The 22212-nt window shown below is 41.3% G+C and overlaps 1 protein-coding gene across 1 annotated transcript; it reads left to right on the top strand.

The window, feature by feature from the left end:
• Nucleotides 1–6694: 6694 nt before the first annotated feature.
• On the top strand, nucleotides 6695–17067 carry nptx2a (neuronal pentraxin 2a; the record flags this gene model as incomplete). Its single annotated transcript, XM_083931734.1, has 5 exons — nucleotides 6695–7144; nucleotides 8920–9166; nucleotides 12852–13096; nucleotides 16080–16259; nucleotides 16840–17067. The coding sequence occupies 5 exons, from the start codon at nucleotides 6695–6697 to the stop codon at nucleotides 17065–17067; spliced, it is 1350 nt and encodes a 449-aa protein (XP_083787860.1).
• Nucleotides 17068–22212: the final 5145 nt, after the last annotated feature.

The following is a 22212-nucleotide window of genomic DNA, read 5'->3' as shown; positions in this document are numbered from 1 at the left end:
AGTCAATCAGAGCTTTTTTATTTTATTTTTTTTGGAAGGCAGCTGTTCCACATCGAGCATGATAGCTGCATAAAATGCCATTAATGATGCACAGAGAAATAATTATCTAATTTAACATGGATGTGTTTCGCAGTACTGTAATCGGAGGGGGCAAATATTACTGTTTGTTCTACAGCCAATTCATTTGAAAAGGGCTAATCAAGACTTGGTTTATGTTTGTTAGAAAACAAGTGCCTTTGAAGAGATAGGGGTGTGACAGTAAATTGATACAGAGCCTGATGCCAGACGTTATGTGGAATCTACACTGTGTGGGCTGGCTGCACAAACCACTGTGGGGCCATTCCCATGCTAAGCAACTCAGAGTATATGGTGACTAAACAATCCAGTAAGCACTTTCTACACACTATGTGTCTCCCACAGATGCACCAAAGTGGAAGAGGAAAAAGAAGTAGTGTGACATTACCCTGCAGCCACAAAGACGGAGGCGGTTGGAGTGGTTGGATGGGTCAATCAATTGTTGAACACAAGAGGCAAACTTTTGCTGCCTATATCTTACCAACAATCAAAGCTGGTTTCAGTAACCATGACCACGATCGTTCCCTGACCTTAACTAAGCGGTTAATATTGTGTAATCAAAAACAGCAGAATTTGAAGCAGAGGGAGACCTCTTCTTGCAGCTCTCCATCTTCCCTCTCTCTCTCTATCTCTCTCTCCCTCTCTCTCTCTCTCTCTCTCTCTCTCTCTCTCTCTCTCTCTCTCTCTCTCTCTCTCTCTCTCTCTCTCTCTCTCTCTCTCTCTCTCTCTCTCTCTAAAATGACCTGTCTCCCGGGCTGGACTTTTTAGACTAGAAGTTTTCTTTCAGAACCTTTGAATTACAATATGATGAAATATTATTATGGATTTTTTTTTTTTGCCCAACAATGCCAAAAATACCACAGATTTGACCTAGGAAAAATTTCACCATAGCAGTGTCAAAGTAGAGAACGCAACGTTTGTACATTTCTGAAAACCACAGAAACCTTGATATGAAATTTATTTAATACTCTGTATGAAACATACCAGGCTTTCAACAGACTCCTTTGTCAAACTATCCACGTCAATATTACACATTTGGAGCAAGTGCTCTGGATTTCAGGTGACGTAGTTTGACAAGCCCCATCTCCGCTTAGAGAGGAGGTTGGGTGGATAGATAGAATTTTCAATGTTAACCATGTATTTAAAAGCGTCAAAAAGTATTTACACTACTGCTTGTATAAAATGTATGTTTACAAGGTGCCAATATGCAAACGTAATAATCAGGCACTATGAGTAATGAATTCACATTTATAACCAATACACGTACTGGAGGTCAACAGCAGCAGCATAAGAGCAGAGATTAGCAGCCAGCAGATGCCAAGACATTAGGTAGAAGCAGATCAGCAGTAGACCAATGAAGGAGCCAGCAGCATATTGCCAAGCACAAAAACAGAGACTGAACAAAGCCTGGGCATCAGCTCACGATATTCTTCTGGCTTGAAGTGGTGTTGGAGGCCGACAGCTGATGTGGGGAACGGAGAGACACTGAATAGCTGCGGCAGCAAGGGAGCGCATCGCAAACACGATTACTCCTCCACAAAGTCGTCCTGAAGCGACATCATTGTTGGCAGGCTAGTGAAAGGCTACATGAGCAGTTGTAGATTAGAAAACAAAACAGTTTAAATAGGCCGCTTTATTGTAATAAATATAATATATATAAATATATATTTCAGCAAGAAAAGTATGTCATATGCGAGTATGGCAACACCTCACAGATGTCTGTGGTTTCTTGGTCTTCTTGTGGTCAGGAGTTTTTCCTCCTATGACTGTATTGCTTTATATCTTTTGAAGCTTAATGTATCTCATAAATTATAGGGGCATTTCATAATACCACCTCTACTGGTGGCAGCAGAATGGTTACCATTTTTTTTAAATGTGGTTAATGTGTGAAATAGTCCCAGTTTGGTTAGATCCAGGCAACAAAAGTAATTGGTTAAGTTTAAAATAAGTATGTTTGTTACGTTAATTTACTTACATGTCTAAATATGTGACATAGTTATGTACATGATGTAGAACATTATATAACTTAAGTTAACCTGCATGAGTTATAGTCAGCATTGACTTTTGCTTTTCACACAAACAGCGGTGTTCTGGGTAAAAGTCCTGCGTATGATTGCGATCTCTCGCTCTTGATATCACATCAGCTGACTTCCTTCTTTGCTCCTGTCATGATCACTACAGCTACTAGAGGTCCCCGCCACTATAAAGGTAAATATGAGTCGTGATAAGCTGCTGATGGTACAAACAACCTATTGGGTCGTTTTTTTTGGAAGCATAGTGTCTGTCAAACTGTATGTACACTGTCTTTTAATACAACGTGGCATTACTGAGCCATGACCTTTCCTTCTTTGTAGGCCTAATTTCTGAGAGGTTCGGTGTGTTCAAAGCATAATGAAAATACACATACAGTAGCCTACAGTATTCTTTAGGCAATTTCAAAAACTGCAATTTTCATAATCTTTTATTACTCCAAGCTTTTCTAAATGAGAACATACTTATTTTTCCCTTTTTACTCATATTATCCTTACCTGCAAAAAAAAAAAGATTTAAACCCTGAAACATCATTGTACGCCTTTAAGATGGGGCTTTTAGCTCAGTTTTGAGGAATTTGTATGAAGGCTCAATTCATGGTGTTTTTCGTCTTTTTTTTGTTGTTTCATCACGTTTTTGTGGTGTTTTTTGTGTGTTTTTAGTTGTTTCATTGGTTTCCGGGAACCATCACCTTATCGTGGTGGAGAGGTTTGTGTGTTCCTGTGAACCTGAGGGCTGTGTTGTCTGGAGCCTAGTGCTCCTGGTAGGGTCTCCCATGGCAAAGTGGTCTCAGGCGAGGGGCCGGACTAAGAATGGTTCACAAAGACTCAATAGACTGTATTAAGGCTGACACTTTCTAAATTAATTTCCACTGTGAATTTGCCATGGCATCTGGGAACATGAGTATGCTTAAAAGCGTGTATAATTCGATCAGAATTTGTTTGATATTTTGCTCTTTGTCCATTGTCCAGAAATGTGACTCAAGCGTGTTATGGCCTGTATTTCAAAATCTGACTCACAGATTTCACATTTTATTACGTGCCTCTGTATCTTTTGTGTCTGTCTTGCTTGCTTTCAGATGCATGTGTGTGTGCTGTATGTGACCGTTTGTGAAATGGGTGTGTGCTGGGGGGTGTGGGAGTTGCTCCGGCCACTGACAGCTCATGCTGATGAGCAGGTAGCCAGCAGCAGGTGGCACGCATGGAGGAAAGAGAGATAGAGGGATGGTGTGAACACAGAATGAGATGCTCTGCGTTTTGGACACAGTGAATAGCTGAGTGATTAACAGCCATGGGACTGTGTCATGCGGGGTGAGTGTGGCTCCACTCAGAGGCTCTGAGTGTTCCGCATCCACTGCCCTCACTTCACATTCAATAGGTGGAACTGCAAGTATTGAAATACTACAGTGAGGAGTAGAAAGGTGTAAAATGGATGATCTTGAAAGTGAAACATGTTTGTTGGTAAGGAAAATGCAATTTCACATTACAGTCGTGCAATGAATATTGTTATCAAACATATTTTTTCAAAATTGTTGCTGACAAAGAGTTTACATACCGTTCTGGTCATTTTGAGGCTGTAGTTAGTGATTTTGTTGTATTGGATTGCGTCATCTTATCCTCAAAACACATCAAAAAGCAGGGTTTCTGTTTCTCTGCAGATCACTTTGTTTCCGGATTGCCTTTTGTAACGTGCAACCCTGAAATTAATTCATTTATATGGGAAACTCAACTTAGGATATCAGTTCAATCCCTGCTGACTTCTTAACCCTCACTGAAGGCGCTTAAAAAAAGCAAAGTTATGCGCTCACCAGTTGCAACATGAAAGGGAAATAACTTTATCCCATCAACTTTGAAGTGAAAGTTGTCATCTCCGCTCAGCCTTCAGAACTCCCACTTCACCTCGCTCACAAAGGTGGGGGTAGGGGGAGGGAGGCAACAGCGGGGAGATAAGGTTGCTATGGTGAGTGTCTGTCCCTTATCCCGGGGGGATCTGTCATATTAGAAACGGCCTTCCCTTAGCATTGACTTCACTGGCCGTTCCCCTGTCAGTGCTAGCACCATGTGCCCATTGTTCGCTGAGTGTGCATTAATGCCGACTGACATTTAGCTCTTAGGCCTTGCGAGCAGATAGGAGATGACGGGCTGTGATGGGCAGCCCGGTAATACTGCACACCACGTTACGAGGGCACCCCGCGTGAGCTATCACTGCCCCCCACTTCAGATTTAAAGGGGAGCATCTTGAGGGGAAAAGATTGATAAGGCAGTTTTTCAAAAAAAGAAGATTTCTCTGTGTTTGATAACAACCACGCTGAGCTCAATTCGTAATCTGAACTGAGTCAACGTCTGACGTCTGAAGTTTTTAATATTTCACAATTCTTTGCAGGTATCTGACAGACGCATGCTCTGTTGTCTTAGTATGACAATACATGAAGGGAGCTCCAAAAAAAACCCTGCTGTGATACTCTTCATTGTCTGCCATTGTGAAAAAGGGTAATGGCTTTATCTTGCAACAGACAAGCCCGCAGATTTCTACATATATTGAGCTGATAACATCAAATCATGTTAAACATGCAACAGCATTGCACTCGCGTGTACTTGGCTGCAGAGAGAAATCTTTTTTTTCCAAATAGCGTTCTCTTTTTCGGTTATTTTGAGAAGGGATGACATCCTGAAAAGGCTTTGAGATCATAGTTTTCATCGAAGGTTTGACATGTTTCCACATATATTATGGAATCTGAGTGAGAAGTGTGTCAGGGGGGATTGGATTTGAATATGAGAACATTTTAGTCACATAGTGAAATTTTTAGATAGTATGCAGCCCTCTTTGGATGTATACATTTTTCCCACTTTGACTGCAACTGACACTTTGATAAACTGAAACAGACAGAACCCTAAATTTGACATGCCATTTTTTTTCACTTGCTATTCATATAAAACTGTTATCTAATATTATTAGAATAACCTCCCAACAGCCAGATTAAAGCAAACACCAAGGATTATTATAAGTACTATTTGGCCCAGGTCACAAGTATTATACTATACAAAATTATACTTGTCACAAACATACAAACACACACACACACACACACACACACACACACACACACACACACACACACACACACACACACACACACACACACACACACACACACACACACACACACAAACACACACACACAAACACACACACACACACACACACACACACACACACATTGAGCCACAATTAAAATTGAACAAGGTTTCCAGTAAACCTTTTGCTTGCTTTGTTATCAGCAAGAAATAAATAAAATAATTATAGCAGCAATGTGTCCTCACATCAGCAGTATAATGTTCCCTATCAGCTTTACAGAAAATATTAAACAAAGACAAAGGAAGGCACTCTCCTTAATGTGAGCAGCCTGGGCCACAGAGAGACCTCCGTGATGCAGAGTGCACTGACTGTGTAATTAACACTAATTCATTCTTTTATATTTTATGTTTATCAGCATGAAATTTTAACAGCAAACCTAGAACTGTATTCGGCATCAACCATCATAGTTTCACAGTCAAGTGTAAGGTTTCACTATATGGGGAGCTGGCTTTAATTTAAGTCACACCATCAAACGTCCCCTTTGAACTGATGATTTCAGTTGGATTTACTAATCCTTAAAGTTTGACCTTAGACCATCTAATTCTGAAGGGGCACAGATAATGCAACAATCCTCCAATGCAGGATCCAGACAGATGTTAAGTTATCAACCATTACTCCTGCATAATAGAATTTGTAATATATCATATAAGCCTATACATCATATCATATTGTTAAATCACGGTTGTTTGGTGCATACGTTCAAATCAGAAAAGCTATATAGAGCATGCACAGTCCTTAGGATATTATTTAAAACAGACAATCCACTGAAAACCCTTATGGAGAACTAACTCTACGTGTGTTGTTGTTTGACATCTTTAAGCTTAGGCGCGTTTAAATAGGTCATAGAAAGTCAACGAGGCAGACCTTTAGCATGACTTGGATCCACTGGGATTCAGTGATGACGCAGCCTGAAGCCGAATAACCGGAGCGCACAGATGATGAGCGGAAGCGCCAGTGCGCACCTCCCCATAATAATCCGGCTGAGCAGCGTCGCTGTCTTTTCAGCACCACTCACTGACAAACCAACCAACCGGAGAGGCAAGACAGGCTAAACTGACTTCTCTGCAAACTGCGTGGATTTTTTCCCTCTTAACATAACAAAACAACTTTTTTTTTTCCAGTGAAGGAGCTATCAAATCCTTATACCGGGTTTCCACTCACTGAAAGTAAGAATTTAGATCTGTTGGCGTTTCTTTTTCTTTTCAAACAGAAGCGACCATGTGGTTGGTGGATGTGAGATTTTATGATTTTTAACTGCGGATTCTGATTTTTCTTTCCCCCCGGTTTCACTTTTTTATCACTCTTTGGAAGTCTCGAAAAATGCCCGCAAAATGAACGAGTTGTTGTTGAAATAAGTTTATTAATTAACGGGAGACTTCAAACGCTCTGTTAGTAATTGAGGAGCCTTTTTGTTTTCCTTTAATACGTGGTGGAATTTGCGTATCTAGTCGGGATGCTGACTTTAGTAGTTGGACTTTTGTACCTGGTCGGTGGACGCACGGTGCGAAGCCAGGATGCTACAGGTAGCCGCTTCGTTTGTAATGCCATTCCCCCGGGCGCGGAGCCGGGCTGCGGGTATGGTCCTACGGGGAACCGTGTCCAGAGCAGCAGCCCTGTGGAGGACGAGCTGCGGAACACGATCATCCAGCTCCGGGAGACCATCCTGCAGCAGAAGGAGACCATTGTGAGCCAACAGGGGACCATCAAGGAGCTCAACTCCAAGCTGGTGCGCTGTGAGGCGGCAGCAGACGAGTCGCCGCAGGGCAAGTCCCGGGGTCAGGGCTCCAGACGGAAGGAGTACGGCAAGAATACCATGGGGGACCTGCCCCGGGACCCCGGCGAGACCATAGATCAACTGGGCAAGACCATGCAGACTCTCAAAGGTCGGCTGGAGAACTTGGAGGTAAGATGGCACAGGCATGCGTAAACCTGCCGAGAAAATCACTTTTGTTTAGTTTGCCCCCGGAACCAACGTAATGAATGACTAATAATGCCTACCAACAAAGGCAACTGCAGTGCCTTTTTTTCTTGCTATCAGAGATACACTCGCTTTGGCAGTACCATTCAGCCCTTTCACCATGTAATATTTTCTTACTATGCGCTGTAGGAGACCTCTCTGGGGATCGTGAGATCAAAGGGTCACGTGATAGGCGTGCAACATCAATACGTTTCTAATCATTTAAAAAAGAATCTGATGGCGAAAGAGTTATCAATAAGAAATGAGCAACATAAAATCTCGACAAAGGTGTAATCACGCATGTGGTGCAGGCATTTGCAACGCAGCCTTGAATCATTTATGACGACTGTGTGCGTTTGCGTGTGTGTGTGTGTGTGTGTGTGTGTGTGTGTGTGTGTGTGTGTGTGTGTGTGTGTGTGTGTGAGTGTGTGTGTGTGTGTGTGTGTGTGTGTGTGTGTGTGTGTTCCCCTGATTTTTTTTAAATTATTTGAAGTTTTTTGTGTCTAATTATTCCCGGCAGCTGATGTAATTAGTTCCAGCAGATTTCACCTGCGTCAAATGCTGAATGGTGTAGTCGTTCATAGATTGTTAGCCTGTGAGCTCTATCTCAACTAGCCCCCTTTGTTCAGTCCCAGGCGACCTCTCTTCTGCTGTGCATTCATTCCACAAGGCTCAGAGATCACAGGCAGCTGATACTGAGGTCACCTATAGTGAAGTGCTTTACATCCAGCAGAAGGTCGGTGTAAGCCATCGCTTTATCTCTTACGTCATATCAACAGTGCAGTGCATTTTTCATTATCTGACAGACATGTTACCATAAAAAAAACACAATACTGTCTATTTCATTCCAAGGTTATTTCTATATACAGTTTGCTGCATGCATTGCTGATCCATCCATCCCCCTACCTCTCTCCTTGATTGGAAGCTTTAATACCCTGATCAAATTAAATATATACTGCAGCTGTGAGGATGCATATTATATTGCATTTTAATCACATATCTATTGATCTGCATCTGCTTAATGAAAATGATTATTACAAGATGATGCTGATGCATACTGTATGGCCCCCTGGAGCAGGGGCCTCTCTCACTAATCAAATCCATCTATACATACCTACATACATACATATCTCAACAATTGCATTAAGGGGCCTTGCGGTACCTCATTTTGAGCAGTTCAGATGGTTCCGCGGTGTCATAAAAGCTTAATCAAACTCTGTCACAAAGGGTGTGGATCCCAGACAGCAGGGCCACGTCAGCAGCACTTTAGAAATGAACACCTGAGGGCATATTGCTGCATGGTGAAAGCGCCACCTATGAGCGTGGGACTGTGCACTTGTTGTCCTTCTTTTTCAAAAACCATCTGCGAACAGTTCACTCCAGGCGACATCACACGTGGCACCTATCTTTAATACCCGTCCCAGCCACGGGTGTTTGGCAGGTCACCAATCAAAGTCCTGGGCAGGGACACGCTGTCTTCATTTTGATATTGCTGTGTCAAAAACAATGGTACTAAAAGTATATCAGCCTAAATTGTAGATAAAATCAGTCATCGACTGCAAATCTAGGTCTTGGAGGCTAAATGCTTGTTTGAGCGCACAAGATTAACTGGATTAAATGTCTGTCTGTCTGTCTGTCTGTCTCTCTATCTGTCTTCTATCCTTCCATCCTCCTGTATGCTGGCTGCTGTTCCCTGCAATCTTCCCCACTTGGCCTCACAGCAGCAGAGTTTGCGTCTCCCCAGCACAAATGTATCAGCAGGAGGTGTCTCGGCCCTAACTCCCCTGCCACCAGAGCTGCGGGAGCTGCTGCGGCAGCGTCTGGGGGCGCTCGAGACCCAGCTCCTCCGGAAGGTGGCCGATCTGGAGGAGGAGAAGAGCCAGCTCTACAATGAAACAGCAGCCCACCGCCAACGCACCGAGAACGCTCTCAATTCCCTCCTGGAGAGGATCACCGAACTTGAGAAAAGTATGTGATACAATGGATGCTGCAAATTGTTGGCCAAAGTTAATGCCAGACTTTTTTGTCTGCCAGATTTAACACTACAGTAATTAGTCAATCCGTGTGCAAATTTTCTGATGATGCAAGTAAAAACCTCACAACACTTTTTTTCTCAGAGCAGCTCCTGGTCTTGGAAAAACAGGCTTGGAAAGCAACTGAATGTTTAATTAGTTTCAAAAATATTGGTGTCCACACTCCAGGGTATCACTTTGATGGTAGACGTCAGAATAACACAGAATGTCTTTGCCACAGGGAAAAATATTTTGAGAAGATTATCGCACCACTCACTGGACATTTCCTGTAGGCCCATGTCCCGTGAGAGGCTCAGAGTATTCAGTCAGTGGCTGTTTGAAATTAACCAAAGTTATTTTCATAGATTTGAAGGAGCTGGGAAGGATAACAGGACCACCTGTATAATATACTGACTCAATATAATACCCCCTCAATAAATACTGCTTTTGTGAGTCCCATTAAGTTCAATTTACGTCAAGACAGGGTCAGAGAGGTGTTAATTAAATTCTACATTGACGTTTGAGGCTTTGTGGTGTTGTTTTGCCAGCCGGAAATGTGAAGCTTTTCCCATTGGTGATTGTCCTACAATGAATTTGTTTCATGCTCTGGTCATTTCCCCACTTGGCTTACAGTAAAGAATACTGGAATAGAGTCCATCACCTGATCCTGACAAATTTTTGCTTGTAGAGGAACTGCAATTAATCACATGTTTTATATAAATGAAATTGTTTCTTTCTCTTCTTTGTGGGTCAAAGTGGTTTGACTGGTTCTGCACGGACATAACCTACTTCTACTGTAAACCTTTCTATTCATTAAGGGTTGCAGCTAAATCATAAAGCCAGAGAAATGTGGTTTCTAGTCAACACTTAGAAAACTGTGTGTCATTCCCATTGAAATATGCAACATGTTTCCTTGGGGCACACCCACTGCATATTAGTATGCTACGTTTGTGCGTGTGTGGTCTACACAACTTCTTCTCTCCTGCTTTATTATCAATTTCTCTTTAAATTTCCAGTAAGGTCCTCCCCTCTCTCTCTCTGTCTCTCTGTGTCTCTCTTTCTCTCCCTCTATCTTTCTCAATCATGCATTATCTATCATCCACATTTATTCCATTTCTTGTTAATTTCTTTTTTTTCCATTGTCTTTTGAATATTTAAACTTGTAAAGTTTCTCTGACTGACCAACAGCCACATCATTTATTCATCAGCTGTGATGCATTTGGCCACCACTGACCCAGTATGAAACCAAGCTGAAGCACTAACATGGATCCTGAAAATGATAATGATAGTTGGTATTGCATTTTTTAGGTAAAGCGACCAGCATGGCTCCAGGGATAATTATGTCGGTCTGTCGGTCACTTTGGTCCAGACAGAAATATCTCGACAACTATTAAATGGATTGCTGTGACATTTGCCACAGATATAGTTCCACAGAGGATATATTGTAATGACTTGAGTGGTCTCATCTTTTCCTGTAACACCAACAAGAGTTTGACTTTTTTTTTTTTTTAATCATTATTAACGTATCTCGACCACTACTGGATGGATTACTGTGAAATTTGGTACAGACATTTATGGTCCTCAGAGGATGAATTATCATCAATTATATCCCCTGATCTTTTACCTAGCATCATTCTCATTTGTTGTTTGCTTTAATTTATGACCAAATATCTGCAAAACTAATGACATTTCAGCTTCAGCTGTATGTTGTGTTTAGTGCTTATGTTAGCATACTAACTCACTCAACGAAGATAAACAAGGTTAATATTATACCTGGCCCTACTTTAAGTCCGAGTTGGGTCAGTAGCCCGTTATCATCTATTGGTAATCTGGATCACGACAGATGTCCGTCCTCCACAGAGCTGGGTCTGTCTGACGTTCCTGCCTGTTATAGGGAAGGTTTTCGTTGCCACCGTACTCTACGGGGGGAATTGTTGGGTCTATGTAAATCATAAATAAGTCATAGAGTGTGGTCTATACCTACTCTGTAAAGTGTCCTGAGATAACAGTGTAAGTACAGCCTCACCAAGCCGCTAGCATGGCTGACTCTTCGTCTTGTTATGTCCGGGGACTACATTTGGCGCATTGGTTTGTCCTTTTACAGAGTGCAGGTCAGTTGACAGAGTTTCATATACATATACCAGCCCACAGCTTAAAAGCACCTGTTCATTTGTAGTTCAGAAACGGGTTAGGGACAAGAACAAGACTCCTTCCTAGATGTCCTTAAAATACGTGTTTCAGAAGTAACTAGTTCAGATCTAGGTGCAGTGGTTACTATGGAGGAAATATCTAACAATTGATTATATGAAAGTAGGTAACCAGAAGGTATTTGACAGTGACCAAAAAGGATATATGTTTGGCATGCAAGGATTGCACAATATTAGAAGGGTATTCAATATTCTTCATAATCAGGAGGGAGAACCAGTCACTGGACACCAAAAAGCCATTTGACAGATGATGGAACAGTGGGATGTCGGCAGGGATGCCCTGTATCACTCTCATTATTTCTGCTCGCAACTGGGCCATTTTCTATTGCCAAAAAATAAAATGGTATATCTTTATTAACACCATATCATTTTATTTGCGGATGATGTCATTCTTTTTTCTTTAAATTTGGAAAACTCTCTCCTGGCCCAGACCGATCAGATATCCAGGATAGATATCAGGATACTAAGTAAACAAAGCTAAATATTGATTAAAGTTGATCAAAACAAGGGAATGCCTATATCAGAAAAATGTTTATCCTTAAATCCAAGTCACTCCTGTACATCCTTGATGATAAAGGGGGACTTAAGTGCCCCAACCCAGTTTGGTGTCAACTCTGGACAATGATGTTCTAATTTCCAGATAAATGCTCTCCTTGTTCAGTCACATTGCTACTCCCTTAGTCTTTAAACTCAGCAGAAGTTTAAATCTTAAAAAATAATCTCTCAGCACTATCCAAGACCTTTTGAGTAGGTGTAAACAGTAGAAATGGACATTTTTCATTTTGTTGGGAAATTTGATAAAGGCAAAGAGTTCTAGAGGAAAATTGAAGACACTCTGGACAATATCCTGGGCTGACATTTGACACATGACATTTAAAGCTTTTCATTCTAGGTCTACACCTTTATAAACATCATACACCTAAGACAGATTGTAGCCTTACTTATTTGTTTACGGCTTGCCAAAAGCGTTTTCTCACTCTCTTGTAAGATGATCAGTAAAAAGGAGAATGATCATTTCTTATTCTTGTTCACATTTTTATTTTTTTATTTTATCATGACTTTTCAAATGTGTGTGATGTAAGGGAAGGCCTCATTCTAATGCTGGATGATTATCCATGCTTTTTGATATTCTTCTGAATGAGAACACATTTTATTCTTAGTTTGCTTGTCGTAATTTGAAAAAATAAACATCTCGGTATTGATTTTTTTTCATCACCGGAATCCATTTTTGCTTTGCTTTGCGTTTACTTTGCTAGCAGCCAACATGCTTCTTACACGTGAACCTGTTCATCATCTTTAATTGAATCGCCCTTCCATGTCCGCATTTGTGTCACCATCCTCAGACATTTCCTCTTACAATCTTCACTTCCATCCTTTCCTTTACTAAAGTTTACTTTAAACAACTAACCATATGTAAACGTTGTCCATCAACAGGTAATAATGCCTTCAAGTCACCCGAGGATTTCAAGGTATCCCTCTCTCTTCGCACTAACTACCTGTATGGACGCATTAAGAAGAGCCTCCCAGAGATGTACGCCTTCACTGTGTGCATGTGGCTCAAGTCCAGCGCCAGTCCCGGCATAGGAACCCCGTTCTCTTACGGCGTGCCAGGCCAAGCCAACGAGATTGTCCTCATTGAATGGGGGAACAACCCCATTGAGCTGCTAGTTAATGATAAGGTAGGTTCATAATGAGAAGCTGGTGGATATTGTAAATTATTTGTTCACGCAGGGGGGGAGCAACTTTGATTTTTTCACTGTGCCCTGATTTTCTGAAGATGTATTCAGAAGCTCAGAATCATTCATTACTCGTCTGGCAGCACTGCTTGCTGTAACGATGTTAGTAAAAGTAGATCAGCAGTGATGCTAATTAAATGCAAAGAACGCATGAGTACAGTATGTTCATGTTGGTCCACTTTGTGGTGTTAAACAAGCATCGCGACTGTATGTACATGTGAGCACGGTCATAATACAGCTGAGAGGAGATTCACTGACCATTAACTCTGAATATTTAATTTTGCACCTTATAAACATTTTATATTGACCCAAATTCCACACACAGTTATTCAGTGCTCATTTGAAGGCCCTCGTCTTCTTGCTCTCTGTAGACATTATTGTTAATTCACAGTCACATACTTTGGGATTTCAGGCAGTGAACAGGATTTCAATTAGCACAAGAGAAAACCAAGTGTTAGAAACATACAAAAATATTTTATGGCGTTTATCCTTAAAAGTAAAAGAATTGTAATTGTTATGTTGACGCTGTAATAATAGATTTCCCTGGTGGCACAGTGGCTTGTGCAGCAGTGTGATGTTGGATTTGAGGGATTTTTTGTTATTTTTTTGTGAAATGATCCCACACTGGAGAGGATTTTCGTCGCTGTTTACACTGGGCGTTATTGGCACAGGCAGGTCTCCTCGCAGCTTTTCCTTCGCCATGCATTATACATGTGTTCAAGTCAGACAGATGAGAGAAAGATGGTAGGAGAACAGGGTGAGAGTATGAGAAAAAGAGGGGATGGGAAATAGAAAAGCTGCAGAGCTTTGGAGACAACAGAGTGCTGAGAAAAAGGGGGTAGGGGGGTAGGGGGTAGGGGGAGTAAAAGATCAGAAGATACCAGGGAAAAGGAACCAAAAGCAACAGAGCAAAAGAGAGCAAGATGGAGGAGAGTGAGGGGAAATAAGACTTGTGAATATGATTTCCGTATGTGCAGCACCACACACATGTGTTGAACTTGTTCTCTGTGATAACAGGGTCCACTGGGGCACATTGTTTACGCTGTTCATTTGGCAGCATACTAAGAGGGAAGCAGAGCGCTGCCTCAACAGTATTAAAAAGTGCAACGCTGTCTATATTTTGTATTTTTGGGAGACTATGCAGTAAAATCGTCATTAGGAGAGTCAGGCTCTTTGTTCAGGAAGATTGTTGAAATCTTGTGGGGTTTTTCATGTTCAAATCATGTGAAACATCTTTATGGCATCTCCAATTTCCAATCAAATGCAGCTGCCCAGAGTTGATTCTGTAATGGATTCAACTGGTCTTGAGCACCACTAAAACTGAATTATTTTGGCAAGTGTACACGTGTTATATGTAATATGTAATCTAGAGGACGGTTTTCCAAATTTAAAAAACTTAGAGCAATTATTATTATTATGGATTATACCACCACTTCTCATATTATTCAAAATTCATCTGGAAGACCTGTTTTCCTTTTTTTAATAATGAAATTTCAATATTTTCACATTACTTATAACATTATCTTGAGACAGGCCTGAGCTTGATTAAATAATAAACAGATGAATATTACTGTAAGTAAATCAGTAACATGCATTTTGAATGACAATAAGAGAGAAATAAATAATATAGTCATAAACATACACATTCATCATAGAAAGATACGTTTCACACACATTCCCGGCATTTTTTTCTGTGTCATGATGCACCAGCATGAGCTAATTTTTTTTTACAACACCTTTTACAATCTTTGTTGAAAGCAGATTTGCGTATGACCTTCTAAAGACATTTTACCGTGATCTGCAGCCTTTTGGAGCTGAAGAAGTAAATGTCCTTTAAACCAGAAGTAAAATACATCATGGACCTTTTTTTCTCAGCAGACATTCTGGCATTTACAACAGCAGAAGCGGAGCTGGGCCTACTAACACCTCCATTACTTTTATTTACCAGTTCTTAGTTGTGGTACATGTTGGCTCAATGTAGTTGAGTTACACATGCTTTCCCTGCTCCAGTGGGACAAGTCAAAAAGTCCAATTCTAAAAAGGCCTATGGAAAATAATCATTTATACCAGTAAGAATTGTAAAACGGTACCTTCTTTTTCAAGAATGAGATCATTTGTAGTCATTTAAATGCAGATGAGTGAGTCATGTATTTCTATTAGTGTAGGCCCTGTGGATATGAAGTTTCACTATGAACCTCTCTGTATGTAAAACACCACAGCTGTCATATTTTAAGTGCTGCAGAATACTTGACAAGAATTTATTTTTCATTTTAAAGTCCTAGATCTCTAAACAGTCACTGAGGCTCAGGCTATTCCAACTGACGCAGCCTTTTTAGTAATACTACCTGTGTTCCCTGGAGTCCAAGTGCTGATAAGATGCCACCTGGCATCCTTAAGCAGGTCAATTGCCTCTGTTTTGCAAGTAACTCAAATTTTACCTTCAGGTTAGACAGTATCTGCAACAAGATATGAATGAGAAATAAATCTGTAGGCTCGTGAGAAAACAGCTAATGAGTTACACACTCTCAAGTGTATCCTCAGAGGACTATGATGTCATTGGTTGGTAAAACAACCAGTTGTTTTTCTTTGATCTATGAACAAAGCGCAAAAGCAGAGAAGTCTGTTTTGCTGTTAGCTACCCGACTGCTTTGAAGGATGTTCTATCCCTTGATGTCACCTGGGTAATCTAAATTTTATATGTCGCAACGGCTCATCTGGAGAATTCTCTGCAGAGGGCTGTCTCTTTGAAGCCCTAACCCTTCTAATTGCTGTCCTTGTTTCTAGCATGCCGTAATTAATGTTAAATCTCTCTTGCCCCATCTTTTCCCCTCATGCTCCCCTTCCCTGATTCATGCTCTTTGCTTTTGCCCTTGGCCTGCCTCCCTGCCCTCCTCTTACTCACCCTTCACCCTAAACTCCTAACCAGGTGGCCCAGCTTCCTCTGTCAGTAAGTGACGGGCGCTGGCATCACATCTGCATCACCTGGACGACCAGAGACGGTTTCTGGGAGGCTTACCAGGATGGCGAGCGTCTAGGCACCGGGGACAACCTGGCCCCCTGGCACCCAATTAAACCTGGAGGGGTGATCATCCTGGGCCAGGAGCAGGTGAGAGCAGTAGAGAAGCTTAGGTAGTAAAGAACAGGTGTGTGTGTATGTATGAGTCTGTGTGTTTTTACTTGTGTCGTAAGATCCCTGGGTTCTTTCTCCCGTGAGTTCAGTGCCTGAGGCGCAGGGAGCAAGGGAGCAAAGGCGGAAAGGCGCTTCTCACGCTATCATGGCCCTTTCAGTATTACCTCATTCATCTAACTCTAAATTGCACCTTTACACCTCTGGGAGCTGTGTTAGCTGGTTATTTTAGCGGTTAGCTCCATGACAGCACGCTGTAAGAAATGTACAGGGACGTATGAATAATATCCTCAGAGAGCCATTAACTCATAATGCATTAGTGTGGAGCCTAAGCAGGTCTGCCTTCTGTCATTCACACAAGGAGAAATTGCTGCATGTTGCACAGTGCTGGAGATTGCACAACACTTAGATGTTTTTAAAGTGGCAGTACACTGAAAAATATTCAGAGTTGTTCGGCAGTTTGATAGAAATCAAACAGAATTGATTCATTTTCATTAAAGTCTGTTTACATTTCCCTCAGAAGTTAACTCAAACTTTCATCTCCTGTTCCTCCATGAAGGACATAGTCGGAGGCCGTTTTGACGCCACCCAGGCCTTTGTTGGCGAGCTGAGCCAGTTCAACATGTGGGATCGCGTACTGAGGCCTGTGGACATCGTGGGTTTGGCCAACTGCTCAGCCTACATGCCGGGCAACGTGGTTCCTTGGATTGATGCTAACGTGGAAGTGTTCGGCGGTGCGAGTAAAGCGGCTCTGGAAATCTGTGAAGATCGTGCTTTTGATTCCTAAAGAATCTGATGTAAGGAAATAAAGTAACGCCGTTGGGATCGAGGAGCTAAGTATTCTGACAGTTTGTTGCTTCAGTCTTCAAATCCCAAAGAGAAGGGTACCAGTGCAACATTTTTACATATTTGGTATGGTATGCAGTCTAAAAGACTCAACGTTTATTGGACTCACCTGTTGATGTGTCCATTCAACTGAACCCTGAGGACATTACAGGAGACAAATTAGTGTGCTCATCTGAAGATATGCTGTTGCATCAATCTACTGTAATGATATGACCTGCTGTCATTCTGTGCTTTCTCTTCAGTAGATCAGCTTTCATTTGACTCCTCTTTGAAAATAACTCTTTTTGGTTGCTTTCTTTATACTGACAATGCTGCACTGTATTCATGGTGAATGTGAGCTCAAACAGGCTTTGATGTGCTGTGGAAAACTATTCCCGACTAACATGGTAGAGTACATGCTGCGAGCTTCCCGGCTGTTTGAAGACGAATGGGGCGCCGAATCAGAAAGTGCGGTGAGATGAGTTGGATGCTCATGAGTTCAAAGTGGACGTAACAACCCTCGCTGTCGATCCCTTTGAAACATAGCAGAAACCTAAATATGCATGAGCCCCAGCAATGATTGGAAGTCATTTCAGATGTGACAGTGCATGCTTTCTGTCAATACACAGTGAGTGTGCATGGTGCGTCCCAACAAGCAAATGCAGTGTGCTGACAGCATTACGTAAGAGTGTGTGTGTGCTGTATGTTCATGCGCGTATGGCTTGTCTTGCGTGTAAAAAGACCAGAGATTATGAGGGAGGGAGGACATTTTCATTCTTGTAAATCTATGCTTAATACCTCTCTGCCCCTTGAGCAGCTGCCATATCCCAAACAGCTTTATGGAAGGGCTGGCTCTGCTCAGGTTAATAGCGATGCCGGGCAGCTGCCCAGGACTGGCGTATCGACAGAGCTGCGGATGCCTGCCGAATGCCCAGTGAGGGCAGGGACTGGGTTTAACCCTCAAGGACGATCCTTAATTCCTCATCTGGGTAGTAATTATCTGTGTTTATGAATGAGTGCGGTGGTGAGCTGCCACTGGTCAGCTGGTGGTTCTCAAAGCTAAGTGCATCATAATAAATCAAATCTAGAGACGTAGATGGGATGTCAAAAGATAGCAGCATTGTATGGGCTTTATGAATGTCACCCACTTCGAATGTTATCAGTCAATTGAACGGCCGTTTTCAGTTATTACAACTATAGTTATAAAGCGGTATGGCCCTACTCTACTGTACCTCATAATTGGCTCAGTAGGCCAAAAGTCCTCATAAGACAGAAGGTCGGGGTGCTGGACGTGTCAAACAAACACTGGACTTTGATGTTTGTGTCCTGTGTGAAACCAAAAGTCAACGTTGGCTTTTTTAATTTTAATTTCTTTATTTAAGTTCATACACATATAAAGTAAATTAGAGACAAGGTATTAATACTTTATTTATTTTGAAATACTATTATTTTTTAGTGTTCATAATTTGATAGAATACCGTCTGTGGCTATACCACAGCTGTACTAACCACGGCACTTCAACAAAAACCTTTATTTTGTGAAAAAAACAGCAAAATTAGAGAAAAGTAACCATTGTGTCAGAAGAGAAGATTTAAACAAGACTACAGCACATCTGCGCCCACAGGACATCACTAGTTTCTCACACTGCTCTGGTTTGATCTTGGTTCATTCTTCTTGTGGCCTCTTCCACAGTTCAGAAACTGTAGTGGGTTTCTTAGTCATTACATTGTTGCCAAGGATTTTTAAGAGATTCTCTGTGGGGTTAACATTTGGACTCACACACTTCGTCCTCCAAATCTACCTGCATTCTTTAGACACTTTGGGTTCAGTCGTTCCACAGTGCGACACTGAACATAATGTTTCCCATTAGACCCAATGATACACTTTAGCAATGTCATGTCACGGTTTGGGGGATGTTTTCTGCAGCAGGAGTTGGGCCTCTTGTACAGCTACATGGCAGGGTGAATCCAAATGTTTATGTGAACCTCCTTCTGCAACATGCAATTGTATCCCAATCAGCTACAATTTTTATATAAGACAATGCCCCCTGGCACACGCAAAATGGGTTAAGCATCTCCTTGAAGCTGAGAATATTGAAACAATAAAATGGCCAGCCCAGAGTCCAGATCTAAACCCTATAGAGAAACTCTGGAAAACCCTTGGAAACAAAGTAATGGCTAAGAAACCCACTACAGTTACTGAACTGTGGAAGAGACCACAAGAAGAATGGGCGCATATCAAACCAGAGCAGTGTGAGAAACTAGTGTCCTGTGGGCGCAGATGAGCTGAGCCTCTACACTTCCTATTCATTTCTTGATCCTATAGCCCCAAGAAAACATTCCTAATTTTGCTCAATGCTTCTTTCACAAAATATAGGTTTTTGTTGAAATGCCTTGGTTATTTAAAAAAAAAAGACATAATACTATTAATACTTTATTCTCTAATTTTGATCTCCAGTGTAGATTATGTAAGTTAACGTTCTAACTAACGTTGCAAAGTTAAGCAACAGATATTTTAACCCAAACCATGATCCCAGAGCATTAAAGAATTATGCCAAGGAGTCCTGACAAAGCTAACAGCAACGTTACCATGTGAATAGATGATAACGGCCTTCTGAACCTACTAGAAGGTGTAGCATTACCCTCCTAACCCATATCTACTGTATCTATTGGCTGATAACTACTGATAACATTCAAAACAGGTGTGAATGTCTTAATTGGCACTCACTGAACAAGAGAACTAGTTTTTATCCAAGGATATGATATATTTTTGAAATATTGTAATGAATGTAAAGATTCTGGCTCCGCATAGTGATTGAAATTGAGGCTTTTTGCAGCTTGATTTGTTAGATTTTAATGTTGTGGTGGAGATTTGTTTCAATGCCGTATCGTCAGTAAAATATTGATATCAAGTCCCACAAGGAAATAATGTAAAAGAGGGAACAAAATCATAAACTTTTGCATCACCTCTTTCTTCTTTTCTTCCTTGTGGAATTTCCTCACTGAGACACTGGTGCAATAGCCGTTAAACAGCTTCTATTCACATTAGAAATATGCAGTTGAATATTGAATAAAAAATAGACGATGCAGTTACTGAACAGCACAGAATGTGAAAAAAGTGAGGGTGCACTTGTTGGATATGTCACCAACATGTTGTGAGTGTTGCTTTTTTGAGTGTCTTTGTTAACAATGTTTCAATGTAAAATCAAGCGACGTCCTTACTGTATTTTCTTGCTTTATCTGCTCATGATTTTTGTCCATTAGCAGCACATTATGTAACAAATGTTCAGAAAAATGTAGAATTACTTATAGATATGCTTTGTTTAAATGGTGAATGGCCTTTTTTATGAGAACCATATGTGCTTTTGCTTGTGGACAAACTTTTTTTTGTCAGCTTTTAAAACACCAACGGCTCAGTAGCAACAAGGGACACAAGGAAAAGAAAAAAATGTTTGCTATCACTGTTTTAAAGTCACCTTCATGTGCAGTACCCATTTTAAGTTTTGCACCCTTCTGACATGTGGTTGAATGTCCTTTTTGCACCCAATAAAAGAGTGAACAAATTCCAGAGGTGTGGCAATTAAAGCAGCGACTCAATGATGTGACAGAAAAGCTGAACAGCTGTTTGAACAGTTGAAACATGTTTGATTAAAATATCATTGCACTGCATTAGTGATAAAGTCAGAGGAGTGTAACCCTGCCAAGGTCATGCACCATTCATCATTATTGTCTCTTAATATGGAAATACCTTTGATGCAGATTAATAAATATGACTATTTTTTACATTTCTGGTCGCACAAATGTCTGGTTGGTATAGCCATATCATTTGTAGGGCCAGCCATGATACACATGCACGGATACATCCTCTCATATGGGCGATGTAATGTTGTCAGCAGTGAAGAAATCCTCTGGCTTGGCAGGCGTCCAGGTGAAAATGAAAAAATCTGCCCATGCGTATTATGGGGTCTGCTACAATGTAGGACACTGAGCGTTTTTGATTCTCCTCAATGCTGTGTTGATGCTACTGCCAGTGTGTTGGTGGTAACACACCAGGGGACCCCTGTTTTTTTAATAGAGGAACAACAATCTGGGGCCTCAGATACACAACCGACGATGTGAAGTGTGTGTGTGTGTGTGTGTGTGTGTGTGTGTGTGTGTGTGTGTGTGTGTGTGTGTGTGTGTGTGTGTGTGTGTGTGTGTGTGTGTGTGTGTGTGTGTGTGTGTGTGTGTGTGTGTGTGTGTGTGTGTGTGTTTTATCTTTGTATTTCTAATTTTCATTGCATGGCTGCTTCAATATTCACTGCACATCAGAATGTTATCAAAGTACACATTCATTATTAAAGAAAACATTTCAACTTGCGTTTAAATAAATGATAGATACATTTGTTTGTGTGAAAGACATTGTGGATTCATCAAAGAAGTCTGACGAACAAAAGATTGCTGAAGAGTCTGCTCTGATTGGTCCGTGTTTCTCGTCTGCAGCATCTTCACTCTGTATCTGTGCATCATCACTGCAGCCGGAGAATGAAAGTTATGACACCACAACCTTATGGAAGTCTTGACAGCTTGTTTGAAGTCACAGTTTCTGAATGCAGGCTGTGTCCATTTCTCTGTGGATTGGGCGCTTTGAAACTTTCACAGTATTTATATAGCACCTTGACCTACTTTATAATCCAAAAATGACAAGGAAGTCTCAATTTTTACAATGCAGAATTTTAAGGACAACAATTCCATTACTGCTGCTGCCTAAGATCGTTCAAGGTGTGAAAAGGCCCGGGGTTGAGTCCCCATCATATTAATCCAGAAGAAGAAAGCTGTGTGATGGAGGAAGAGGAGGGTGTGGGTTTGTATGTGACACCCAACAAAAAAATTCCTTCCAGGGTTTATGACAAACTGATTGCTGCTGTCAGATCACACGTCCTGCTTTAATTGCCATTCTCCCTCAGGTTTGTTGAATATTGTGCACAAGACAAATTATCTATCCGAAGGTGTTGCATACAACTAATGAAATCTAACTGAAAGGGGAATTGTATTGAAAAGCCTCGCGTTTGAATGTTACAGATATCATCTGTCTCCCTGACACTGGTGTGATTCAGCAGGATAAACAG

Source organism: Echiichthys vipera, assembly GCF_963691815.1.
Source record: "Echiichthys vipera genome assembly, chromosome: 17".
In the NCBI taxonomy this organism is placed as follows: Eukaryota; Metazoa; Chordata; class Actinopteri; order Perciformes; family Trachinidae; genus Echiichthys; species Echiichthys vipera.
The sequence above is the reverse complement of the archived record's forward strand: the minus strand, read 5'-3'. Positions and strand labels throughout refer to the sequence as shown.